This window comes from Coffea eugenioides, chromosome 3 (assembly GCF_003713205.1).
Source record: "Coffea eugenioides isolate CCC68of chromosome 3, Ceug_1.0, whole genome shotgun sequence".
Lineage (NCBI taxonomy): Eukaryota > Viridiplantae > Streptophyta > Magnoliopsida > Gentianales > Rubiaceae > Coffea > Coffea eugenioides.
In genome coordinates this window covers 45,121,340-45,142,732 of record NC_040037.1, presented here as the reverse complement: position 1 = coordinate 45,142,732, position 21,393 = coordinate 45,121,340, and the positions used below count along the sequence as shown (strand labels likewise).

The following is a 21,393-nucleotide window of genomic DNA, read 5'->3' as shown; positions in this document are numbered from 1 at the left end:
CGCGATTTCTCCCTCCTGATTTCCTTGTCTACTTCAATAGCTTGCTCAAGCTCTTCTGCACTGGATTCTCTACATTTCAATTCTTTGACCGGAATACCGTACTTGCTAGCTTCATCAAGAATAGCACTTTTTTGGGGGTTGGTGGGACTGTAAACAACTTCATGGGTGTAAGTCCCTAATTTCCTCAGTACCCAAACGCACCGAACATCAGATGGTTCATCTGATAACACTCCAATAGGATTATCTCCAATTATTCTCATCTTGCCTCTTAAGTCACCATTTACCATATCATTCCATTGATTCTTGAAAAATTTGAATTGATCGGAATGCTTCTTGATATCTTTCTTGATATATGGGATCTGATTTCGTGTAGCCAATTTCATTTGGATCCCAAGCTCTTGTATCTTCTGTGAATGAGTCTCTTGTTGGTTCAGCAACCATGCAAGATGGAGCAATATGGGTTTCAGTGTAGGATAGTCATCCCTTAAGCTCATAGGAGTGATCATTTTCGTTGATATGCAGACACAAAGAAACAACTGCTTCTTGTTTTTTGTTTTTTGTTGATATAGGGAGGGAAAAAAACTCCTTGATATTGAATCTTGAGAGATCAAGATTCGAAATAGGGGGAGAGTTGAACTTGAAAAGGGATGGAAATTGGAGAAGAGAAAAGGTTTCTCTGTATCAATACTTAATGAAGATGAAGAGAGATAGAAGAGGGGAAGCGAGAGGAAGGTGTTTGCAGAAGAAAAGTTTGGATTACAAAGAGTATAAGAATGATGATTTTGTTTAATAAGCAGAGAATTGTAGTAGAAAGTATGTGGTAGTAAGAAAGAAATGTAGATAAAGATGTATAGTCGTCCTCAGCTTTGGTTTGGATTCTGTTTTGAAAATATGCATCAAATACCACCGTTTCTATTAAAGTTCACTCCCAAATCCTAATAAGTTGTGATTTTTAATTAATACAATTTCCAAAGTTGTGATTTTTTGGTTGCAAGTACAAAATGTGTCAGGAAGAGATATAATTGGCCCCATACTAAAGCTATTTCATAACACCATAAATTAAACGGGACAGAAGTTATGGTTAATTATCTTCTAATCCTAATGGTTATATGACTGAAACAAGTTTGCGATTGTGAAGCTTTTGAACTTGTCTTCATGGTATGGGAACGAATTCTAGGGAAAAGAGCTGCCTGATGAGGAAAACACAATCTTTACTTAAATACTACTCTACTAGTTAGCTGTACTTCTTATGGAGTCAATACATGTGTTTGTGGGATAATTTTAGAAACCTCCTGTGAGGTTTTGTTACAATTTCACAGGTTTCTGTGAACTTTTGAAAATCTCATTTGCCCCTCTTATTTGGAATAATTTTGTAATATATCAGTCTAATTTTGCAAAATGTGAAATAAAAAACTGTTTTTGGGATAGAGAATTGAATTTTGTACCAAGAATGCTCTTTTTATTTCCTCCAACAATTTTTCTAAAGAAAATATTATGTCAATTAAAAGTTGAAATACAAAATTAAATAAATAAATAAATAGGGCATAGGTGAAATTTTATGCATAATGTAGCATTTACAGTAGCAACCTTAAGATGATTAGAAGCACCAATGGCTACTTCTTGTTACGGCTAATTTTCATGCTAACTGAACAGAATAAAAGTCCAACATCTAAGCCATGTACTATTGTATTTAGTAGTTTATGTTGCAACTAATTCCCTTTATATCACTCAATGGCTATTTGTCCACATCATAAACATATTATTTCCATGATCAATAATAAAAAGTATTAAAAAAAGTGTAGGTTTTATGTTACTTGTCCACCTACAACTGATTATAACCTAAACAATATCATCTAAGCATGATCAGAACATGTACCATGTAAATTATTTATAACCTACACATGTACCATGTACCATGTTGTTAGGAATTAAATTCACATATCTACCGTCTAAATCTACACCTTTAATGTATTAATCACCTGTGCCATGTAAATTGATTACTTATGCTATTAGTATTAAAAGTTGTATCTTGTGCAGATTTAAGATGGTGGGATGCGGATTTAACCCCTCCTTATTCATTCTTTATCACTTGTTAAAATAGAACATATGAGATTAAAATCACAACCATCTTGTCACTTGCCTACCAATTATTGATCATGAATTCATTAACCTAAAATGTGCCATGACTCACGAGTAGATATAAGATATAACCAATTTGATGTCTTGTATGTCTTGTCAGAATAACGTGCCTTTGTACACCCAATTTTCTAAAGACAGTCGAATAAGTTTTTTGATTCAGGTTAATTCTGTTTTTTGTCATGGAGTGTAGAGAAATTGCAAGGAGATCTTCCCAGTCCAGCTTGAAGAAAAAAGAAGGCATGTTCCAGTTTACAAAGAAGGCGCGATTGATCAGCTTGAAGAAAGGAGAAGGCGCAACGTTAAAACCACGCCTTTTCCTAGCACAACTGAATTGTGCTTCTGTTATGAGCAAGTGGAGCTGATTATTCTAGAATCCCACGTGTCCTTACCTTATTCGCCTGTTTAGAAGTTAGTTAGTCCGGAAATGGCCATAAAGGCTCAAAGGCTCCTAGTAATAGCTAAGTTTTGTCATTTTTTCCAATTGGTTGTAAAATGAGACTTGGCTCTGCCAATCTCCCTCCTCTCCCTCGCACATTTTTCCCTTCATTCTTTCCCCTTCACTCTGAATCCGTTGTTTCTGTTTCTGTAATTGATTTCCCAAGTTTTTAGTGAGAAGTTGAATTCATTATTTTCCTTCAATTTCCTATTCCATTCAATTTCTTGTTAAGAACTAGTTCACTGCTGCTGCAAATAATCTATCACCATTGCTGTAATCTGGTTCTATACCATAATAGTGGTATCAGAGCTTAGCTACGAGCCATTGGGATGACAAAATCACACGATGAGGTGTTAAGGAAGGATCTATCTGAGCTAGGCAATATGGTCAAATATCTGGAGCACAGACAAGAGTGCACAGAGAGAACCCTTAAAAATCTAGACCAAAAGTATGAAAGTATGATGTCTATGATGGCACAGATGATGGCAAAGTTCAATGACAAGGACAAAGAGGCGGAAAGTAGCAGCTCCATAGGAGGACCCAAGGAAGGAGGCAGGAAGGGAGAAACACAAGGGGAAGGCCATGGCAGATCAGATTGGAAGGAGAGCAGATCCTATACCAGAATACCTAAGATGGAGTTGCCTAACTTCACAGGAGATAATCCAAGGGAATGGATCCGTAAAGCTAACAAGTTCTTCAAGATCAATAGAGTGGAGGAGAACATGAAATCTGAGATTGCTGAGCTGTACCTGAGAGACAAAGTAGACACCTGGTTCCATGGGGTGTTCAGTGGCAGGGGAACCATTCCATGGACTGAATTGGCCACTGCTCTGTGTGAGAGATTTGGAGAGGGCACTCCAGAGGAAACTATTGAAGAATTCAACAAACTGAGGCAGGGAGGATCTGTAGCAGACTACCTGGAGAAGTTTGAGCTGCTCAAAACACTGGTAATGCCTTCCCTCCCTCATTTGGCTGATTCATATTACAAGGCATGTTTCTTGAGTGGCTTAAAGGAGGAAATAGTCAATATGGTTAAAATGGCCAAGCCCCTAACTTTGGCTAATGCAATAGAAGCAGCCAAGCTACAGGAAAAAAAACCTAAAAGTCATACAGAAAATTCACAAGCCCCTACCTAACACCCTCCAGTCACACAAATCCCTTTTCCACCCACAGAACCATAACAAATGGAACCCCTCCACTTCTAGAACCTCAGATAAATCTCCCACAAACAGCTACAAAAATCCAAACTACAACACAAACCAGCTCAAAAGGGTCACCCCTAGTGAGTTTAATATCAGAAGAGAGAAGAGACTATGTTATAAATGTGCTGAACCATACACTCTTGGCCACGTATGTAAACAATCACATATCCACCTCTTGCTAGTAAATGATGAAAATGAGGACCCTGTAGCTAATGAAAGTGAGAAGGAAGCTGAACCTGATGTTTTCTATGACTGCATTGAGGGCAAGTTGGGGGATGAGCACATAGAAGTTTCTGTCCATGCTCTAGCAGGAGGAAGTGAGCACAAAACTATCAGACTGAAGAGGATAATAAAGGGGAGAGCTGTCACTGCACTAATTGATAGTGGCAGTACTCACTGCTTCCTAGATGAGCAGTTAGCTAGAAACCTGAAATTGGACAGTAGTGGACCTCCCTAGTTGTTAATGTAGCTAATGGGGAGAAGGTACAGTCTAGAAGTCTAACTAAGCCGGCAGTATGGAAGATGCAAGGCTATGAGTTCTAGCACCAGTTTAACACACTGAAGTTGGAGGGATGTGATATGGTGCTAGGAGTAGACTGGCTTGCCAAATTCAGTCCCATGGAGTTTGACTTCAAGGGCCTGAGTATGAAGTTCAAGAGGAAAAACAGCAGGTAGAATTGAAGAGAGAGAGTGATCAGGTGCAACTAAGGTTGATAAAAGGAAGTAGATTGCACAAGTGGGCTAGGAAATAGGCCTATGGAATTTTGGCACAACTGAGTGCAGTAAATGAAGAGGTGCATGATAGTGATAATATATCCCCAGAGATAGAAGGAGTATTGCAGGATTTTGATGAGGTATTCAAGAAACCTTAAGGACTGCCCCCTGAGAGGAGTCATGATCATTCCATTATCCTTAAAGAGGGATCCAAGCCTTTCCAGATCAAGCCATATAGATGTCCCTATGTTCAGAAGACTGAAATTGAGAGGCTGGTGCAGGAAATGTTGGGAAATGGTATCATTCAGCTCAGCAACAGCCCCTTTGCATCTCCTGTCCTGCTGGTAAAAAAGAAGGATGGCACCTGGAGATTCTGTGTTGACTATAGACAGTTGAATGAGCTGACAATCAAGAACAAATACCTAATACCCCTTATTGATGAACTTTTAGATGTGTTGAATGGTTCCAAGTTCTTCACCAAGATAGACTTAAGGGCAGAGTACTTCCAGATCAGAGTCAAGGCTGAAGATATTCCCAAGACTGCATTTAGAACTCATCAGGGGCTCTATGAGTTCAAGGTGATGCCATTTGGGTTGACCAATGCCCCTGCTACTTTCCAAGGCTTGATGAACCAGGTGTTCCAAAAGCAGCTGAGGAAGTTTGTACTGGTGTTTTTTGATGATGTCCTGGTATACAACTCAAGTTTACAGGAGCATTTTAAGCATGTTGCAGAGGTTCTGAACATCCTCAGAGAACAACAACTGTATGCCAAAAGGAGCAAATGTGCCTTTGCTCAGACACAAGTGGAATACCTAGGGCACATCATCTCAGCTGAAGGGGTGAAAGCTGACCCTAGGAAGATTGAAGGTATGATGAAGTGGCCTAAACCAGAAAATGTAAAACAGCTGAGGGGATTCCTAGGCTTGACTGGGTACTATCGAAGATTTGTTAAGGGATATAGCAGTATAGCTAGGCCATTGACTGCACTGCTGAAGAAGGACAGCTTCTAATGGGGGACAGAAGCTGAAGAAACATTTCAGTAGCTCAAAGGAGCCATGTGTGACACACCTGTACTGGCCCTACCTGACTTCAACAACACCTGTACTGGCCCTACCTGACTTCAACCAACCCTTTGTAATTGAGACTGATGCCTGTTACAATGGAATATGGGCAGTATTGATGCAGAACAGGAGACCATTAGCCTATATCAGTCAAGGTTTGGGGCCAAAGAATATGGGATTATCTATCAATGAGAAAGAATTATTGGCTCTAGTGACAGCAGTCTCCAAGGGAGGCACTACCTGGAGGGTCAGCACTTCATCATTAACATTGATCATCAGAGCTTGAAGTACTTATTAGAACAAAGGATCACCACTCCCCTGCAGCAGAAATGGTTAACTAAGCTCATGGAACTGAGTTATAAGATCCACTACAGGAAAGGCAAGGAGAATGTGGTAGCAGATGCCTTGTCCAGGAGAGGTGATCAAGGCTTGGAGTGCACTGTAATAACTACCATAGTACCAGAATGGATCAAAGAAGTAATTAGCAGCTACCAAGGGGATGACTGGGCGCAGAACAGCATCAAAGAGGTGTTATTGAAACTAGACCAAATTCCCAACCTCAGTTACCAAAATGGTGCACTGAAGTTCAAAGGGAAAGTGGTTGTGGGATCTAGAGGAGAGATAAGGAAGAGGCTGATCAGCACCCTACATGACTCCCAATCGAAAGGACATTCTGGCATACAAGCAAGCTTCATGAGAGCCAAGCAATTGTTCTACTAGCCAGGCGTGTACAAAGACATTAAGACAGTAATTTTGGAATGTGATGTCTGTAGGAAATGCAAGGATGAACATGTGTCCTATCCAGGGCTACTGCAGCCCCTACCAGTTCCACAGCACCCTTGAAGCCATGTTACTATGGATTTCATTGAGGGATTGCCTAACTCTGAGGGGAGGGATACCATTATGGCAGTGGTGGACAGGTATACCAAATATGCCCATTTTCTGAGCATCTCACATCCTTTTGATGCCCCAAAGATTGCCAGAATATTCCTGGATGGAGTAGTCAAGTTACATGGAGTACCCCAAAGAATGCTATCAGACAGGGATAGGATCTTTACTAGTCAATTTTGGAGTGAATTGTTTACATTGTTGGGAGCTAAGCTGGACCTCAGTACAGCTTACTATCCACAATCTGATGGCCAAACTGAAAGAGTAAATCAGGTACTGGAGATGTACCTCAGATGCTATTCACATTTTGAACCAAAGAAGTGGAATCATTGGTTGACTATGGCAGAATGGTGGTATAACACCAGCTACCACACAGCCATCCAAATGACTCCCTTTGAAGCCCTATACAGGCAGGCACGCCCCAACTGGCTCTGGGACCATACACTCAGGCTAAGGTGGCTGTAGTTGGGGACTACTTGAGGGAGAGGCATAAGGTTGACATTACTCTGAAACAGAACCTGAAGCAGGCTCAAGAGAGGATGAAAAGATATGCTGATAAGAGGAAAAGTGAAAGGAATTTTGAAGTTGGAGATTGGGTGTACTTGAGACTACAGCCTTACAGGCAAGGTTCAGTGGCTATGAGAGGCAACACCAAGTTGTCAACACGATACTATGGACCCTATGAGGTGGTAGAGAAGGTTGGGGAGGTTGCATACAGGTTGAAGTTGCCAACAGGTTCAAAGATACACCCTGTTTTCCATGTCTCTCTACTGAAGAAAAAGGTTGGGAACCAAATTACACCTGTCTTGCAGCTACCAGAGGTTGATGGAAAGGGGCACTTGAGGGTCGAACCAGTTGCAGTGTTAGACAGAAGAATAGTCAAGAAAAGGAATGCAGCTGCAGTGCAATGGCTGATTCATTGGTGGGGAACAGATCCAGCAGAGGCAACATGGGAATTTGCAGAAGAAATTGGGGAGCAGTTCCCTCAGTTTCAATCTTGAGGACAAGATTTTTTTAAAATGGGGAGGCTTTGTCATGGAGTGTAGAGGAATTTGCAGGGAGATCTTCCCAGTCCAGCTTGAAGAAAGAAGAAGGCGTGTTCCAGTTTACAAAGAAGGCGTGGTCGATCAGCTTGAAGAAAGGAGAAGGCGCGACTTTAAAACCACACCTTTTCCTAGCACAACTGAATTGCGCTTCTGTTATGAGCAAATGGAGCTGATTATTCTAGAATCCCACGTGTCCTTACCATATTGGCCTATTTAGAAGTTAGTTAGTCCGGAAATGGCCATCAAAGGATCCTAGTGATAGCTAAGTTTTGTCATTTTTTCCAATTGGTTGTAAAAGGAGACTTGGCTCTGCCAATCTCCCTCCTCTCTCTCACACATTTTTTCATTCATTCTTTCCCCTTCACTCTGAATCCATTGTTTCTGTTTCTGTAATTGATTTCCCAAGTTATTAATGAGAAGCTGAATTCATTATTTTCCTTCAAATTCCTGTTCCATTCAATTTCTTGTTAAGAACTAGTTCACTGCTGCTGCAAATAATCTGTCACCATTGATGTAATCTGGTTGTATACCATAACATTTTTTCCTTTTATTTGTCGTAAAAATGTTTTATGTCAAATTGTGTCTTTAGTAACACCAAAGAGAAATGGTACTGTAGTCAATCCGCAACACCTTCTATCAGCAATAGGTCCTAATATTCTTTCTATCAAGGGAGGTATATTAGCATTTCAAAAGTTTTGGGGGAGACAAGTGAAATAGTCATAAATCTCGTAAACTTAATTACTCATTTTTCTCTCTCCTATTTAGCATGCCTAATTAAAACGAATTAATGAGTCGTATGGATATTTGGGTTTTACCCATGTTCATATTCAACTCTTCACTAACCAATTTTTTTTTCATAATTTCTCTCTTTTAACAACTTAATCATTTTAAATAAATTTTAATTATATTTTGTTACATTTTCCTCTGTCTTCTAACAAACTTTATTGTTATTATTTTTTTTATAAATTGACTTAATTTATTTTATCCATATATATCATTTTATTTGGTGTTATTTTAATTGTTACTTCATTAAAGTTGCTAGAAACTTCCCTTCATGAAGAAAATATGATTTGGCATCTTTGATATTTAGTTGAATAAAGACGCATAGTTTTCGGCTTTTAATTATATATAAAGTTAATAATCTATTCAAAGATTAATACACTACTTGAAAACTTAGATACAAAATATCAGTATTCACAAATATATAAGAAAATTATTTTTCTTTTGAACTCTTCATGCTTACATAAATTCACAACTAATACTAATATAAAAAGAAACCTTGCTACAGGTTGAAATGCTTGTATGGCAATTGGTCATGATAGTCAAATCCCATGTTTGAAGTCATCTAGAAAACTGATGAAGCTTACAGAAAGAAACCAACTACAACCAAGAAGTCACCAGAAGGATTAGCACTGCTCTTCCTGATCTGATTACCTCGATCCAATACCTTCTTTTCCTTCTCGTCCATAGGAGCCATAAGTTGTTCAAGTTCATGGAACTCCAAATCTTCAACACGGGGCACATTTCTCAACAAGCTTGGCATCATCTTTGAATCTGCAGTTAAAAGCCCCTGCTTTTTCCCCACTTTCCTTAAAATCTAGTTCTTCTTGATTGGCTTAATTCTTTTGGCTTCGTCCCGCAAACAAATCACATGCTGGAACCTTTGCAGATATTTCGGACTTCTTCTTGATCATCATGCCGGAACTCTCATTTTCTTCTTCTTCTTTATCATGCCTCACAGGCAGTGATAAAGACAATGGCAAATCCATCTGATTCTGATCACACCCGTTCCTCTTTTTACCACCAAGCATATATTGTACTTCTTGATGATCATCATATCATGCATGATTAGTGCTTTAACATTTGAGCTATGTCCGAACTCTGACGAAAACAGATGAATCTTGAGGAATTATCAATGTAATTCAGCAATGTTATTGAAAGAAAAAGGGAGAAAGAGAGCGAATGAGATGGAGAACTGAATAAAAGGGGGATTTGTTGAAACTGAACGAAATTGATTTTACATAAAGAAACTACACATAAACAAGCACTCCAAACATGACAGTCTCAATAACAACAGAATAGTTCTGTTGAATTGGATTTTCAAACGCTACACTATAATCAACTGGGCTCTGGGAGGTAGTTTCCTCTGAAGCTCCTTCGCACTTAGTAAAGCAGCTTCCCTGTTCCCTGGCATTGGACAGAGCTCTTCATTCCATGATGTTCGAGTATAACGAGGAATTCGGCAATCAACTATGATCTTCTCTAGTGAGATGGCAGTCTCGAGCAAATAATTGGCAAGTTGAACATCGGTCTTGATCCCAGCCCAACCAACAAATTCGATCACGTTGAGACACTTGTGACTGTATCTCCTTGCTTGCTCTTCCCACTCCTTCTCACACACGTCTAACATTCCTTGGTTTCTAAATACTTCTGGATTTGATAAGGTTTGGTGTCTTGTTGCCCAATCAATGTCATACTTCAATGTCAACATAATTAGTCCAGGAGATGCACCTATGATGGAGCTGAAGAAGAGAGCACTTTCATCGGCAACTGCTACAAATTTCAATTCCATGTGCTTAAGGTTGCTGAATTCCGGAAAATTAGATGGAAAACCTACGCATCTTGCTGAACCCTACACTCGAGATGTTAAAAGCAGAAGTTAATGGTTAAAAGCAAACCAGCACCAGCGAACAATTTAGGAAACAAAGACAAACAAGTAGCAAAGAAATAAAAATGCAGAAACTGTTAAACGATATTACCGTGAACCTCAGATCCAATTCCAGTTTCTCCAGCCGAGAGAGATACAAAGAACTTGGAGAATTGATGATGAACTTCTCACAGTATTGATTACTAAAGGAAACTAAAGCGAGTTCTGGAACTTTTATTAGGCATATGTTTATCCTTGGCCCGGCGTATTTGAAAGATACAAGACTTGCAGCTGAAACCTCAACATTCTGCAACTTCTGGCAATATCCAATCTCCAAGTGCTTCAACTTGAGTGACTGACCCGAAACTCTGAAGTTTTGCAGAGAGGAAGAATTTTCCACCGTTAGTTGCTCGAGGAAAGGACATGTTGATAAGAAGTATGCCAGATCTTCTTCAGTTATCGAAACAGACTTCAAGCACAGGACTGTTAGTCTGTCAAAACTCGGAAAATCAGAAGGTAAATCCAGCAACCAGGACGGGAAAGTATAGACACTATCAGAACACGTATAACATCCGGCAGCTGCAGTCAGATCCACTTCAAGCCTTTGGACTCTTTTCACGATGGCAAAGTCGATCCATTTATCAACAGCAGTTGCATAAATATATGACCCGCCCAAGTCAAAAGCAATTCTCAGTCGTTCTAATGATGAACCTTCATGGGAATCTAAGACTTGATTAACCCAATCTCGATATTTTGGTGCTTCGATGTGGCGTTCTTTAACCCCATCGAACATAAGCCGCATTGTTTCCGATGCATCAAAATCCAAATGGCTACCATAAACTTTCCAGAGGTTCCTCCACCTACGAGAAAGGATACTTGTCCTTGCTGCCTCTTTCATCGCCATGCGTGACAATATGTTTCCCAGAATTTCTTCCGGCAACTGATCAATCCAATCCTGCAAAAGCAATATTTCCACATTCAAAAGACAGGTTTGAACAAGTTGTATGGTTAAAAAAAGAAAGTAAAGCTTAATCTCTAAGACACAATCAACATAGCAAGAAATACAAGTTTTGATCAGATATTTATCTACAAAAACGCAGGTGCAGATTAATATGCAAAGTAATATGCCCACGCTGCCAATATCCAATATTGGATATATAGCTAGCGAAAGAAGACGTGATTTCATATTCCAAAGTACTTGATAATTTAAAAGGCAACAAAGGAGAATGAACAATTCATCTTTTTATGATTGTTTTTCAATGAAAACCCCTAAAAATTAAAGAAGCTGATAGATAAGATAAGCCCAAGACGCAGCAGTGTGGCAAATAAGATAAACTCAAGAATAAACAATCTCAAAAGAAAAGGGAGACGAGAGGAGAGAAGCTTTCACCTTCTGGCGCGACTGCGGTGGTGCACTACGGGCCTTCTTCGCCTTTTTCTCCATGGAATGCACACAATTAGCTGCTACAATAGCCAAACTTCAAGACGTTTTTGTTGAACTTAGAATAGCCAAACTTCAATCGATGATTTAATGATCCTTAAAACCATCCATCAGCCTGGTTAGCTTAGCGTGGGGAAATCTTTTTCCTCATAGCAGTAGGAATTAGGGTCCGTTTGATAAAACTGAATCTGAATTCTGAAGTCTGAATTCTGAAATCTGAATACTGAAACAATTAATTTGCTGAATTTTAAGCACTGAAAAAATATATGAATGTCTGAATTTTAATGCTGAACATATTTATACTGTTTGATAAATATTTATAGTTGAATGCTTAATAAGTTTAATTTGACAATTTTGCCCTTATATCCTTTCATTCAAAAAAGAAATAGAATCTATGATTTAATTAGTTTAAATTTGTTAAGTATGAAAATGACAATATTTATTTTTAAATCAAATTAATATAAAAGATGAAATATATTATATGAGGAGTATGAAAAAGATGTGAAAGTCATTAAAAAGGGAGAAAAAAGAAACTAAAAATCGTTAGATAGAGAATATTAGGTTGTTTAATTAGATAAAAATTTTGAACATAATTAACAAACAAGGGTAAATTTGGTAGATAAGATAAGGTAGTTGAAGTAATTCTATTGATTCTTATCAGAATTAAGCATTCAGTTAAGATTCTTGTGCTGAAAAAAATACACACAGGTTCAGCACTGCTTAACAAGTTCAGCAAGTAGATTTTCATTTATCAAACACGCAAAACATCTGAATGTCTGAAATAATTCAGATTCAGCACTTTTTTATGTTATCAAACAGACCCTTAGTAATGCTTAATAATTGCGGATTTGGATACATATTTGAAGCAGGAGTGGGTAACCAACCGTTAAAACAATAAATTGCACGGACACCCCTTGAGGTTTCGTATGATTACAATTATTTCCTTCAATTTTTACTAAATCGCAAAGAGCCTCTATTTATAGGGAACAGGTATTGATAAAAGTCGTTGCTTTAGTAATTTTTTTTGGGAGGAAACATATGCTATTGAAATACACAACCTACTACCATTGCAAGGATAAATCAATTTAATTTAGGGGTTGCCCTTATATTACAAAGATACCGCTCTATTACAGTACTATTTAAGTTTTCAGGCATGTATGGTAAGTTAAAAAAAAAAAAACACTAATATCACGTTGGCATATCCCAAACCCCCTAATTTCCGACGTATTTTTGGAGCTTGTTTTTTAACTGCACTAAAATGTGATTCATGTGATCAACACTAAAAGCTCTTGGGTACGAATATTTTGTACTCAGTTTTTCTATGGCTAGCAACATATAAATTTGTCAATATACTTGAGATGTTGAGCTGATACTTAGCTACTTAAAAATCTATTTGCTGAGTTGGAAATTATCTCTTTGTATCTTAAATCACACAAATACATTTTTTTGTGTAGGTCGTTAACACAAATTCATGCATTTCTTATCTTAGATAACTAAAAAAATGCGTCGTACAAATTATGAAATGTCACTCTTACTCGATTACTTATACTGATTATAGATTCTAATTTTGAATAATTATTTAATTTATGTTCTTTCTGTTTGTATTTAAATTATAAATTTTTAATAAAAAAGAAAGTCAAAATCCATAATCTACCAAATTATGTCCTTCAACGAAATTATTGTAATGAAGTAGTATGTATACAACACATTATCTAAAAAGCAGGATTAAAAGGTGATTGGATTTTGACTTCACATATTGATAGGTTACATTTTTGTCATAAAATTCACAATTGTTTTCTCTTTAATTTCAACCAAATATTCCATTAATTGACAGATACTACTTTTATTTGGTAATTGTGTTGGTTGTAGGGATCGAAAGCAAAAAAAGGGATTAAAAACATAATTTTTACCAAATTTCTATGCAATTCGACATAGGCATGTCAAGGTCTAACTCTATATGTCCGGGAAGATCGGGATTTGGTACATGATCTCTAAAATTCGAATTGAAGTTGCAAGAGTCGGATGCTCCATCAGATAGATAGTATTTGATTTCAACTAGGACACTAGCTACTTTGTTTGTTGAGATGTATTCTTTCTTTTCGGATAAGATGAGATTTGTTATACTTTGATTCGGCTAAGTAATAGTAGTTTATTAATATTAGGAAGCAAGGACAGAAAGGTATGATTTGATTCATGTCAAAGAGATATATGAACTAACTTAAAATAACCCTCGTAGCATGTTATTTGGCTAAAACAGGGTTTCTTTAATTCTTAAGACAATTGGGAAATTGAACTCCATGATTGTACCTAGGGTTATTTCTTGATTAGGGAAGTGATTAATAGTCGTACCTTGATCACTGATATAGTAAGGAAAAGTTGGTTATCATTGCATGTTTGACCATTATAACTTATTTATCAGCGAATAAATGAAATTATCATTGCATCGACGATCAATTGAGTGAATCATCTTCGAAATTATTTTTTGGTTAGAGATTATTCATAATTGATTTAATTTTGTTAAATTGTCATTTAGTTTTAATTTTATTTAATTTATTTGAATTGTTTAATTATCCTCAATTATAGAAAAATTTCCCAAACTTTGAGCTTTAGAGTAAATGAATTATCCCCAGTTCCTGTGGATTTGATCTTTCTCACCCTATATACAAAATTTATATTTTTCTCATAGGTATTCATTATTGTACAGGCTCGACACCTATCAATTTTTGGCGCCGTTGTCAAGGACTGGCGTTAGTTAATTTGTTTCTTTTTAAATTCAGTTTATTTTTAATTTTCTGGTACTTTTCTATTTTATGCCCCATTTTTTTTTTGTACAGGTGAATTAATTTTTGATCCTAAAATAGAGAAGATTCCATGTAGAGTAAGAAAGGAGACTAGAAAACACAAAGAGGAGCAATCAATTGCTGCATCTCCGAGGTTCCATTTAGAACTCGAATTGGCAGAATCTTTTAGTGCCATCTTGAGTGATTTTGATCAAGAATACGTCATCATGGTTAATGCTCGAACTTTGAGGGAGTTGGCTACCCCAAATTTACACCAACAACCACTTTGCATTACTTTTCCTGCTTTAGCTGATAATACCCCTTTTGAATTAAAATCTAGTCTAATTCACCTTTTACCGCCTTTTCATGGTCTTCCAGGTGAGGAACCCCATAAGCATTTGCGAGAATTTGATGTTGTGTGCACAAATATGAAACCCCCTAGGATTATTGAAGAACAGACAAAAATGAGAGCATTTCCTTTTTCTCTTAAAGATTCGACAAAAGATTGGTTGTACTATCTGCCAGCAGGTTGTATCACAACCTAGGCACAGCTAAAGAAGAAGTTTTTAGAAAAATATTTTCCTACATCCAGAGCTGCCAGTCTGAGGAAAGAGATACGTGGCATTACACAGCATCCTGAGGAGTCTCTTTATGACTACTGGAAAAGATTCAAGAAGCTATGTACTAGATGCCTTCAGCACCAGATAAGTGAACAATTGCTGATTCAGTATTTCTACGAGGGTTTACTCTTTAGAGACAGAAGCTTTTTAGATGCTGCCAGTGGAGGCGCCTTGGTGAATAATACTCCTCAAGAAGCTTGGGAATTAATAGAAAGGATGGCAGAAAATTCTCAACAATTTGGCACAAGAAAGGATGTCCATACTTGCCGAGTAAATGAGGTAAATGGCTCATCAATTCAACAACAATTATCTAAATTAACTTCGGTTATTCGACAGTTGGCTGTAGGAAATTTGCAACAGGCCAAAGCATGTGGTATTTGTAAGGACACGAGTCATCCCACAAATAGGTGTCCAATATTACGAGATGAAGGAGTTGAACATGTAAATATGACTAGTCACGTGCCCGTGCCAAGAGAGGAGTATCAGCCATACTCTATGATAGGGTATAATTTGTTAGTATTTTTATTATTAATTTTCCCTTCTATCCCTGACAAATATTGTGTTAATTGCTGATATTTACTCATATTTGGTATTTGGAATCAATTTCAGGAATGAAGCAGAAAACTACCAAAAAGGAGGGACTTTGTGAAAAATATGGAGACTTCTAAGGGCTTCAATCCTTGGGCCCTTGAATTGGTGGGGGACCACAAGCTAGTGAAAGGCATTTGGTCATTTGGGCTTCAAAAGAAAGCAACGTAGAGAGACTTGGAACAAGAAGTACTTGGGAGGCTTTGTCCACATGTGTGGGGACCACCTAGATAGCTTTTAGTCATCTTTCTTTTGTTGCTTTAAAAGGGGACAACGTACAGAAGCAAGAGATATCTAGGGCTTTAGTTTTAGTTTTTTAGTTTAGTTCTAGTTTTCTTTCTTTGGACTGGCCTCTGACACACGCCAGGTATTCGACAATATTCCCCAACGGGGAGATTTTCTCATGAGGCGTGGTTAAGCTTTTCTAGTCAAGGGGACAACTGACGATTTGGTTCGACAATTACTGTGAGATCGAATCTGTTTTAATTATTTTCTTCATTTATTGGTATTTATATGTTCCTTGATTTTAATTGCTATGGCCTTGTGTATGATTGATTAGTGCGCAATAATTAATTATTCATATAGGCTATTTTTGCTAAATAGGGGTAATTGAATCCGTAATTGTTCGTTATCTCTACCTCAGTAGCAACTGGCGTAATTGGGTTTATGTCAGGGGAGCATATGATCTAATTTAAACAAACCCTCGTAGCGTGTTTGTTGGTTAGGATTGGGCCTTTCTAATTATTAATGCAATCTAGAAATTAAATCCTACGGTCGTACCTAGGGTTATTTTTTGGTTAGAGAAATAGCTAACGGTCGTACCTTAGCTATCGAGAAATTAAGGAAGGGTTGGTTGTTTATCGCGTGCATGACAACTATAACTAATCTATTGCTAAATGTTGGAATTATTTCTGCATCAATGATCAGTGCTTGAACCATTTCTGAAGTGTACCCTTGGCTAGAGTTTCTCTTAATTATTTCTTTTAATCAATTATTTTCTGCACTTGATTTATTTAGTTAGCATTTAATCCAAGAACCTCCCATACTCTGGACTCTAGAAGAAATGAATTATCCCCAGTCCCTGTGGATTCGACCCTGCTCGCCGCTATATACAAAATCTGTATTTTTCTTGAGTAGGTAATTATTATTGCACAGGTTCGGCACCTGTCAATTTTTGGCGCCGTTGCCGGGGACTGGTGCCTGATTAATTTGTTTCTTTTTGAATTCACCTTGTTTTCATTTTTAATTTATTTTTCTCTTATTTTTTTATATAGTTTATGGCTGCTAACATTCCATATTTTGATGATAGACTGGACTTTGTTCCTGAATGGGGTTATGAGACTCATGTTTTCCCTAATGATCAATGGGCTGTTGCAAATTGTGGAACTTATTTTGATTCAGGTTATTCAACTGACACATGCCCTGCATTTCAAGATAATCTAAGCGCTCCAATTGATACTTTTGGAGATTTTTCACCCCAATATCAAACGCAGTATGACCCTTATTCAAACGGGTATGATCAAGGATGGTGGGATAATTTCAATTTTGATTATGCGACCGGGCCAATGGATTTTCAACAACAAGAGTCTCAACAATCATCCTCCGTGTCAGGTATGTCTCTTGAAGAAATGATGGAATTACTAATTGCTAATACAAATCGATTTCATCAGGAGACACAAGCGAGCCTAAATCGATCTCATCAGGAGACACAAGCGAGCCTAAATCGATCTCATCATGAGACACAAGCGAGCCTAAATCGATCTCATCAGGAGACACAAGCGAGCCTAAATCGATCTCATCATGAGACACAAGCGAGCCTTCGCGACCTGGCAGATCAACTATGTCTATTGACATCCGGAATAAATCGAGTGGCTTCTCAAATGGAAGAATTGCCCTCGAAAACCGTTGTTGATCTAGAAGAAAATGAGAGTGCAATTTGCTTGACTGGTGATGAGGAGATGCAAGAGTGTCGAAATGAGAAATCTACAGATGCAGTTGAAAAAGAAGCCAAAAAGGAAGAAATGGAACCCCAACCGCAACCCATTCAAGTGAACGAATCCAGTGAACAATCTCCAAATGCGGTGACATCTTCTCCACTCCTTAATCAATATTTTCCTGACTCCTATTCTTCAACTCCTGTTACTGAAATTGATTTTATTATACCAGAAAATTTAAAATTTCATGACAGGAATAAGTTAAGAGTGGAGATGGCAAAATACCTTGAACCAATGAATGCAAGTGAGGGAGGAGTGAATGGAGAATGTAAATTATCATCGACTCGTTTGGCGCCATTCACTAGTCCATGGAAGCCCGTAGCTCGTATGCTCAAGGATTATTCTATTTACGAGGGTTATCAGGACTATATAGAGGATGAAGCAGTAAGACGAGCCACAAGATTTTATCCTCCATGAGCAAAACATGATAATGTCTAGCCAAAGACATTAAAGAAAGGCGCTCCTTGGGAGGCAACCCAATTGTTCCTTTTAATTGTTTGTTCATTTTCGTGTGGTAGTTTAGATGTATTCTCCTTGAATTTGACTGATTTTGGGTTTCAATTTTCGTTTTTGCTGATTTATAGGTGCCCTTCAGTCATGACGCGCCCGCGTGATGATGTGCAGGAAGCTCACGATCAGAAACTTCTGGGAGCTCTCTTGCCCTCATGACGTGCCCGCGCGGTGATGTGCAGGAAGCTCACGATCAGAAACATCAGAAACTTCTGGGAGCTCTCTTGCCCTCATGACGCGCCCGCGTCACGTTCGCGGGAAAGGTAAGGATTCAAAAAAAAAAAAAAAAATAGAATAAACATTTCTTATCACCGTAGCTTTAGTTTCCAAATTTCAAAAAAAAAAAAAAAAAAGAAAAAATTTATTTAAAAAGTCGAAATCAATTTCCAAAAAAAAAAAAAAAGAACGAAAAATTATTTCCGTGGCTCAAAGAGCCTCATAATTGGAAGAAAAAAAAAAGAAACATTTCTGAAAAAAAAACAGCAATTTCTCTCTTTTTCTTTTTCTTCTTTTCTTTTCTTTCTTTTCTTTCTTTTTCTTTCTTTCTTTCTTCTTCTTTCTTTCTTCCTTCTCCCCTGTTCCTCTGTGTCGCCCGAAGCAGCGGCCCGCCGCCACCTCCACCCGAGCTCTGCCTCGCGCGCAACCCAACTGCTCTGCGCACGAAGCTCCACCAACCGTCACTAGCCCGCGCGCCGCCTCTCACCACTGCCACAAGAGCCGCGCGCCGCCGCCTTTTCCCCTGCCCGCACCATTCTCTCTCTGTCCGCCGCTGCCCAGTCCACCAGCTCCACCATACGCCGAGCTCTACATCGCCACTCTAGCAATCACGCCGCCGCAGCCTCCCCACGCAGCTCCCTCCTCACGCGGCCACAAGCCCACAGGCGCGGCAGCAGCCTCTGTCCCGCTGCCCAAGCGCAACGCACGCCGGTCACTTGCCCGCGTGACCGCCGCTGCTTTCCACCACCACCTTGCGCGAGCTCTCCTCTTCTTCTCCAGCTCATCCGCCGCCAGCCGCACGTCCTTTCCCTGGCGTTGCGCTCTCTCTCTTCCATACTAGGTGGAGGTATTCACCCCTAGAACACTTCTACCCAATTGCTTACAGCACTATTTCTTGGATTTATTTGCTGGGCTGAATTGGAGAACTCCGTGGCTGCGTTATCTGCTTAAATTAATTGACATTGTTTGGTGGAGTTCCCGGCTATTGGGGTTGTTGTTGATTACCCGTTTGAGAAACCACAGGGCTTATGGGGTTGAGTGTGACATTTTTACTCGGTTTCTTTGCTTTCGAATACTATGCCGGTCGATGTCAATTGCTCAACTCCTTGAGCTTTCTGTTGGGACTTTGAGTTAATCATTCATGCTTTTATTTGTTGGATTGGGGGCCTGTGCTGCTTAACTAGCTTGTTGGGGGTGATAGCATTTCGTTTAATTGTTGGGGACATCTTGGTGATTGGTTAATATTGCTATTCTGAAGACCATTGTCTGTGACTTCAGTGGCCAGGATTCCCACCTGGTGGTTTAAGTACATACTTGGGGCTATTGCTTTACTACTGCTCTACTCTGCTATAGCAATTTCATTGATTTTGGACTACGTTTTACCCCAGTGGTACTGGTGAAAATATTTTCAATTGAATTTGGTACCTCTATTTGGTTGGCTGAGTTATTATTGTCAAATATCTAAGTTGTCATTGATGAAATTGCTGATTTTAAGTTAAGGCATTAACTGGCCAACTGGAGCCATTTTTTTGAGATTTTGGGTGGACAGAGTTTTGCATTTGCTGGTTGAATTGAGTTGAGATGTCTCAGACCTTGGCCGCGTACTTCTATCACATCGGTTTCCGTGCACCGTTCCCGCCTACCCTTTCGCCACTCGTGAGGGAAGTTTCGTTGCCCTTTTCGCTTTAATTGCTTTATTCCCTTCATTGAGGACAATGTAGGATTTAGGTGTGGGGGGAGCAATTATGGTGCTAGTGTCTTTCGTTCATTTTCTTTTTCTTCTTTTTAGTGATTAGCTCGTAAGTGCATGCCAAGGTTTGATGTTGGATTATTGCCTCTATTTCTACTTTTGCCAAGTTTTAATAATAAAAGGGTGTCAAGTTAATGTGGTTGAATCCAAGAACATTTTTTTTGGTGATTATCAATGATTGTTTTACTCTTATAATTTTTGGTTAACTATCCTAGGTATAGGGAATGATTATTGGCATTTTCATGTGAATTGGTCCGGTTATTAACTTTAGTTCTCCATGTTTAAAAATGAGGCTAGCTGATGCAAGTTTTCTTTTGGTTCTTGTGTTATATTGAGTTTTTGTGATTTTTAGCTCAAACTTGACTATACTCCGCTATTAGTTACTACTGAGTAACCGGGGATCTGCACCTAAAAGTGTTGATTCTCGCGTCAAAAAGTAGTAATTGCTATGAGTACGTGGTCACGTGGCGATAGAAGCTGAGTAACCGGGCTCCTTCATCTGGCCAATGTTGGAGTTCGCGTCAAAAGGCTCAAATGGCTAGCGACTAAGTCTTTTGTTACTATTAAAAAAAAAAAGAAAAAAAAAAAAAAAGAGAAAAGTAAAAAAAAAAAAAAAAAAATGTGAAAAAAAGTGAAGTTTGTGTTAGTGTATAATAAAAGTCAGCTTGCCGATTTATGGATTTAATGTTGAGATTTTGGTTAATAGTTGGACCATTTACTGATAAATATTATGCGTCATTCCTTCTTCTTAGATTAGTTAACATGAAATTAGAGGAGTTTGTGGTTTAGAAACTAACCGAAGTGATGTTTCTTGGATCTTGATCACCCATGCTTGATATATGCTTGTCTTGGTATCTTGGCAATTTGTTGGATAGAGCAATAGCCACTATCAAATATTGGTGTTTGTTTGTTGTTCTCATACTTGAGGACAAGCATGGTTCAGGTGTGGTGGGAATTGATAGGGTATAATTTGTTAGTATTTTTATTATTAATTTTCCCTTCTATCCCTGACAAATATTGTGTTAATTGCTGATATTTACTCATATTTGGTATTTGGAATCAATTTCAGGAATGAAGCAGAAAACTACCAAAAAGGAGGGACTTTGTGAAAAATATGGAGACTTCTAAGGGCTTCAATCCTTGGGCCCTTGAATTGGTGGGGGACCACAAGCTAGTGAAAGGCATTTGGTCATTTGGGCTTCAAAAGAAAGCAACGTAGAGAGACTTGGAACAAGAAGTACTTGGGAGGCTTTGTCCACATGTGTGGGGACCACCTAGATAGCTTTTAGTCATCTTTCTTTTGTTGCTTTAAAAGGGGACAACGTACAGAAGCAAGAGATATCTAGGGCTTTAGTTTTAGT

The 21,393-nt window shown here is 38.5% G+C and overlaps 1 protein-coding gene across 1 annotated transcript; it reads right to left on the bottom strand.

Moving 5' to 3' along the window:
• Positions 1-10,432: 10,432 nt before the first annotated feature.
• LOC113766740 (F-box/FBD/LRR-repeat protein At5g53840-like) lies at positions 10,433-11,577 on the bottom strand. The gene is made up of 3 exons (XM_027310896.1): positions 11,524-11,577; positions 10,576-11,088; positions 10,433-10,501 (listed from the first exon to the last, which is right to left on the bottom strand). Exons 1-3 carry the CDS (start codon positions 11,575-11,577, stop codon positions 10,433-10,435), a joined length of 636 nt encoding a protein of 211 aa, XP_027166697.1.
• Positions 11,578-21,393: the final 9,816 nt, after the last annotated feature.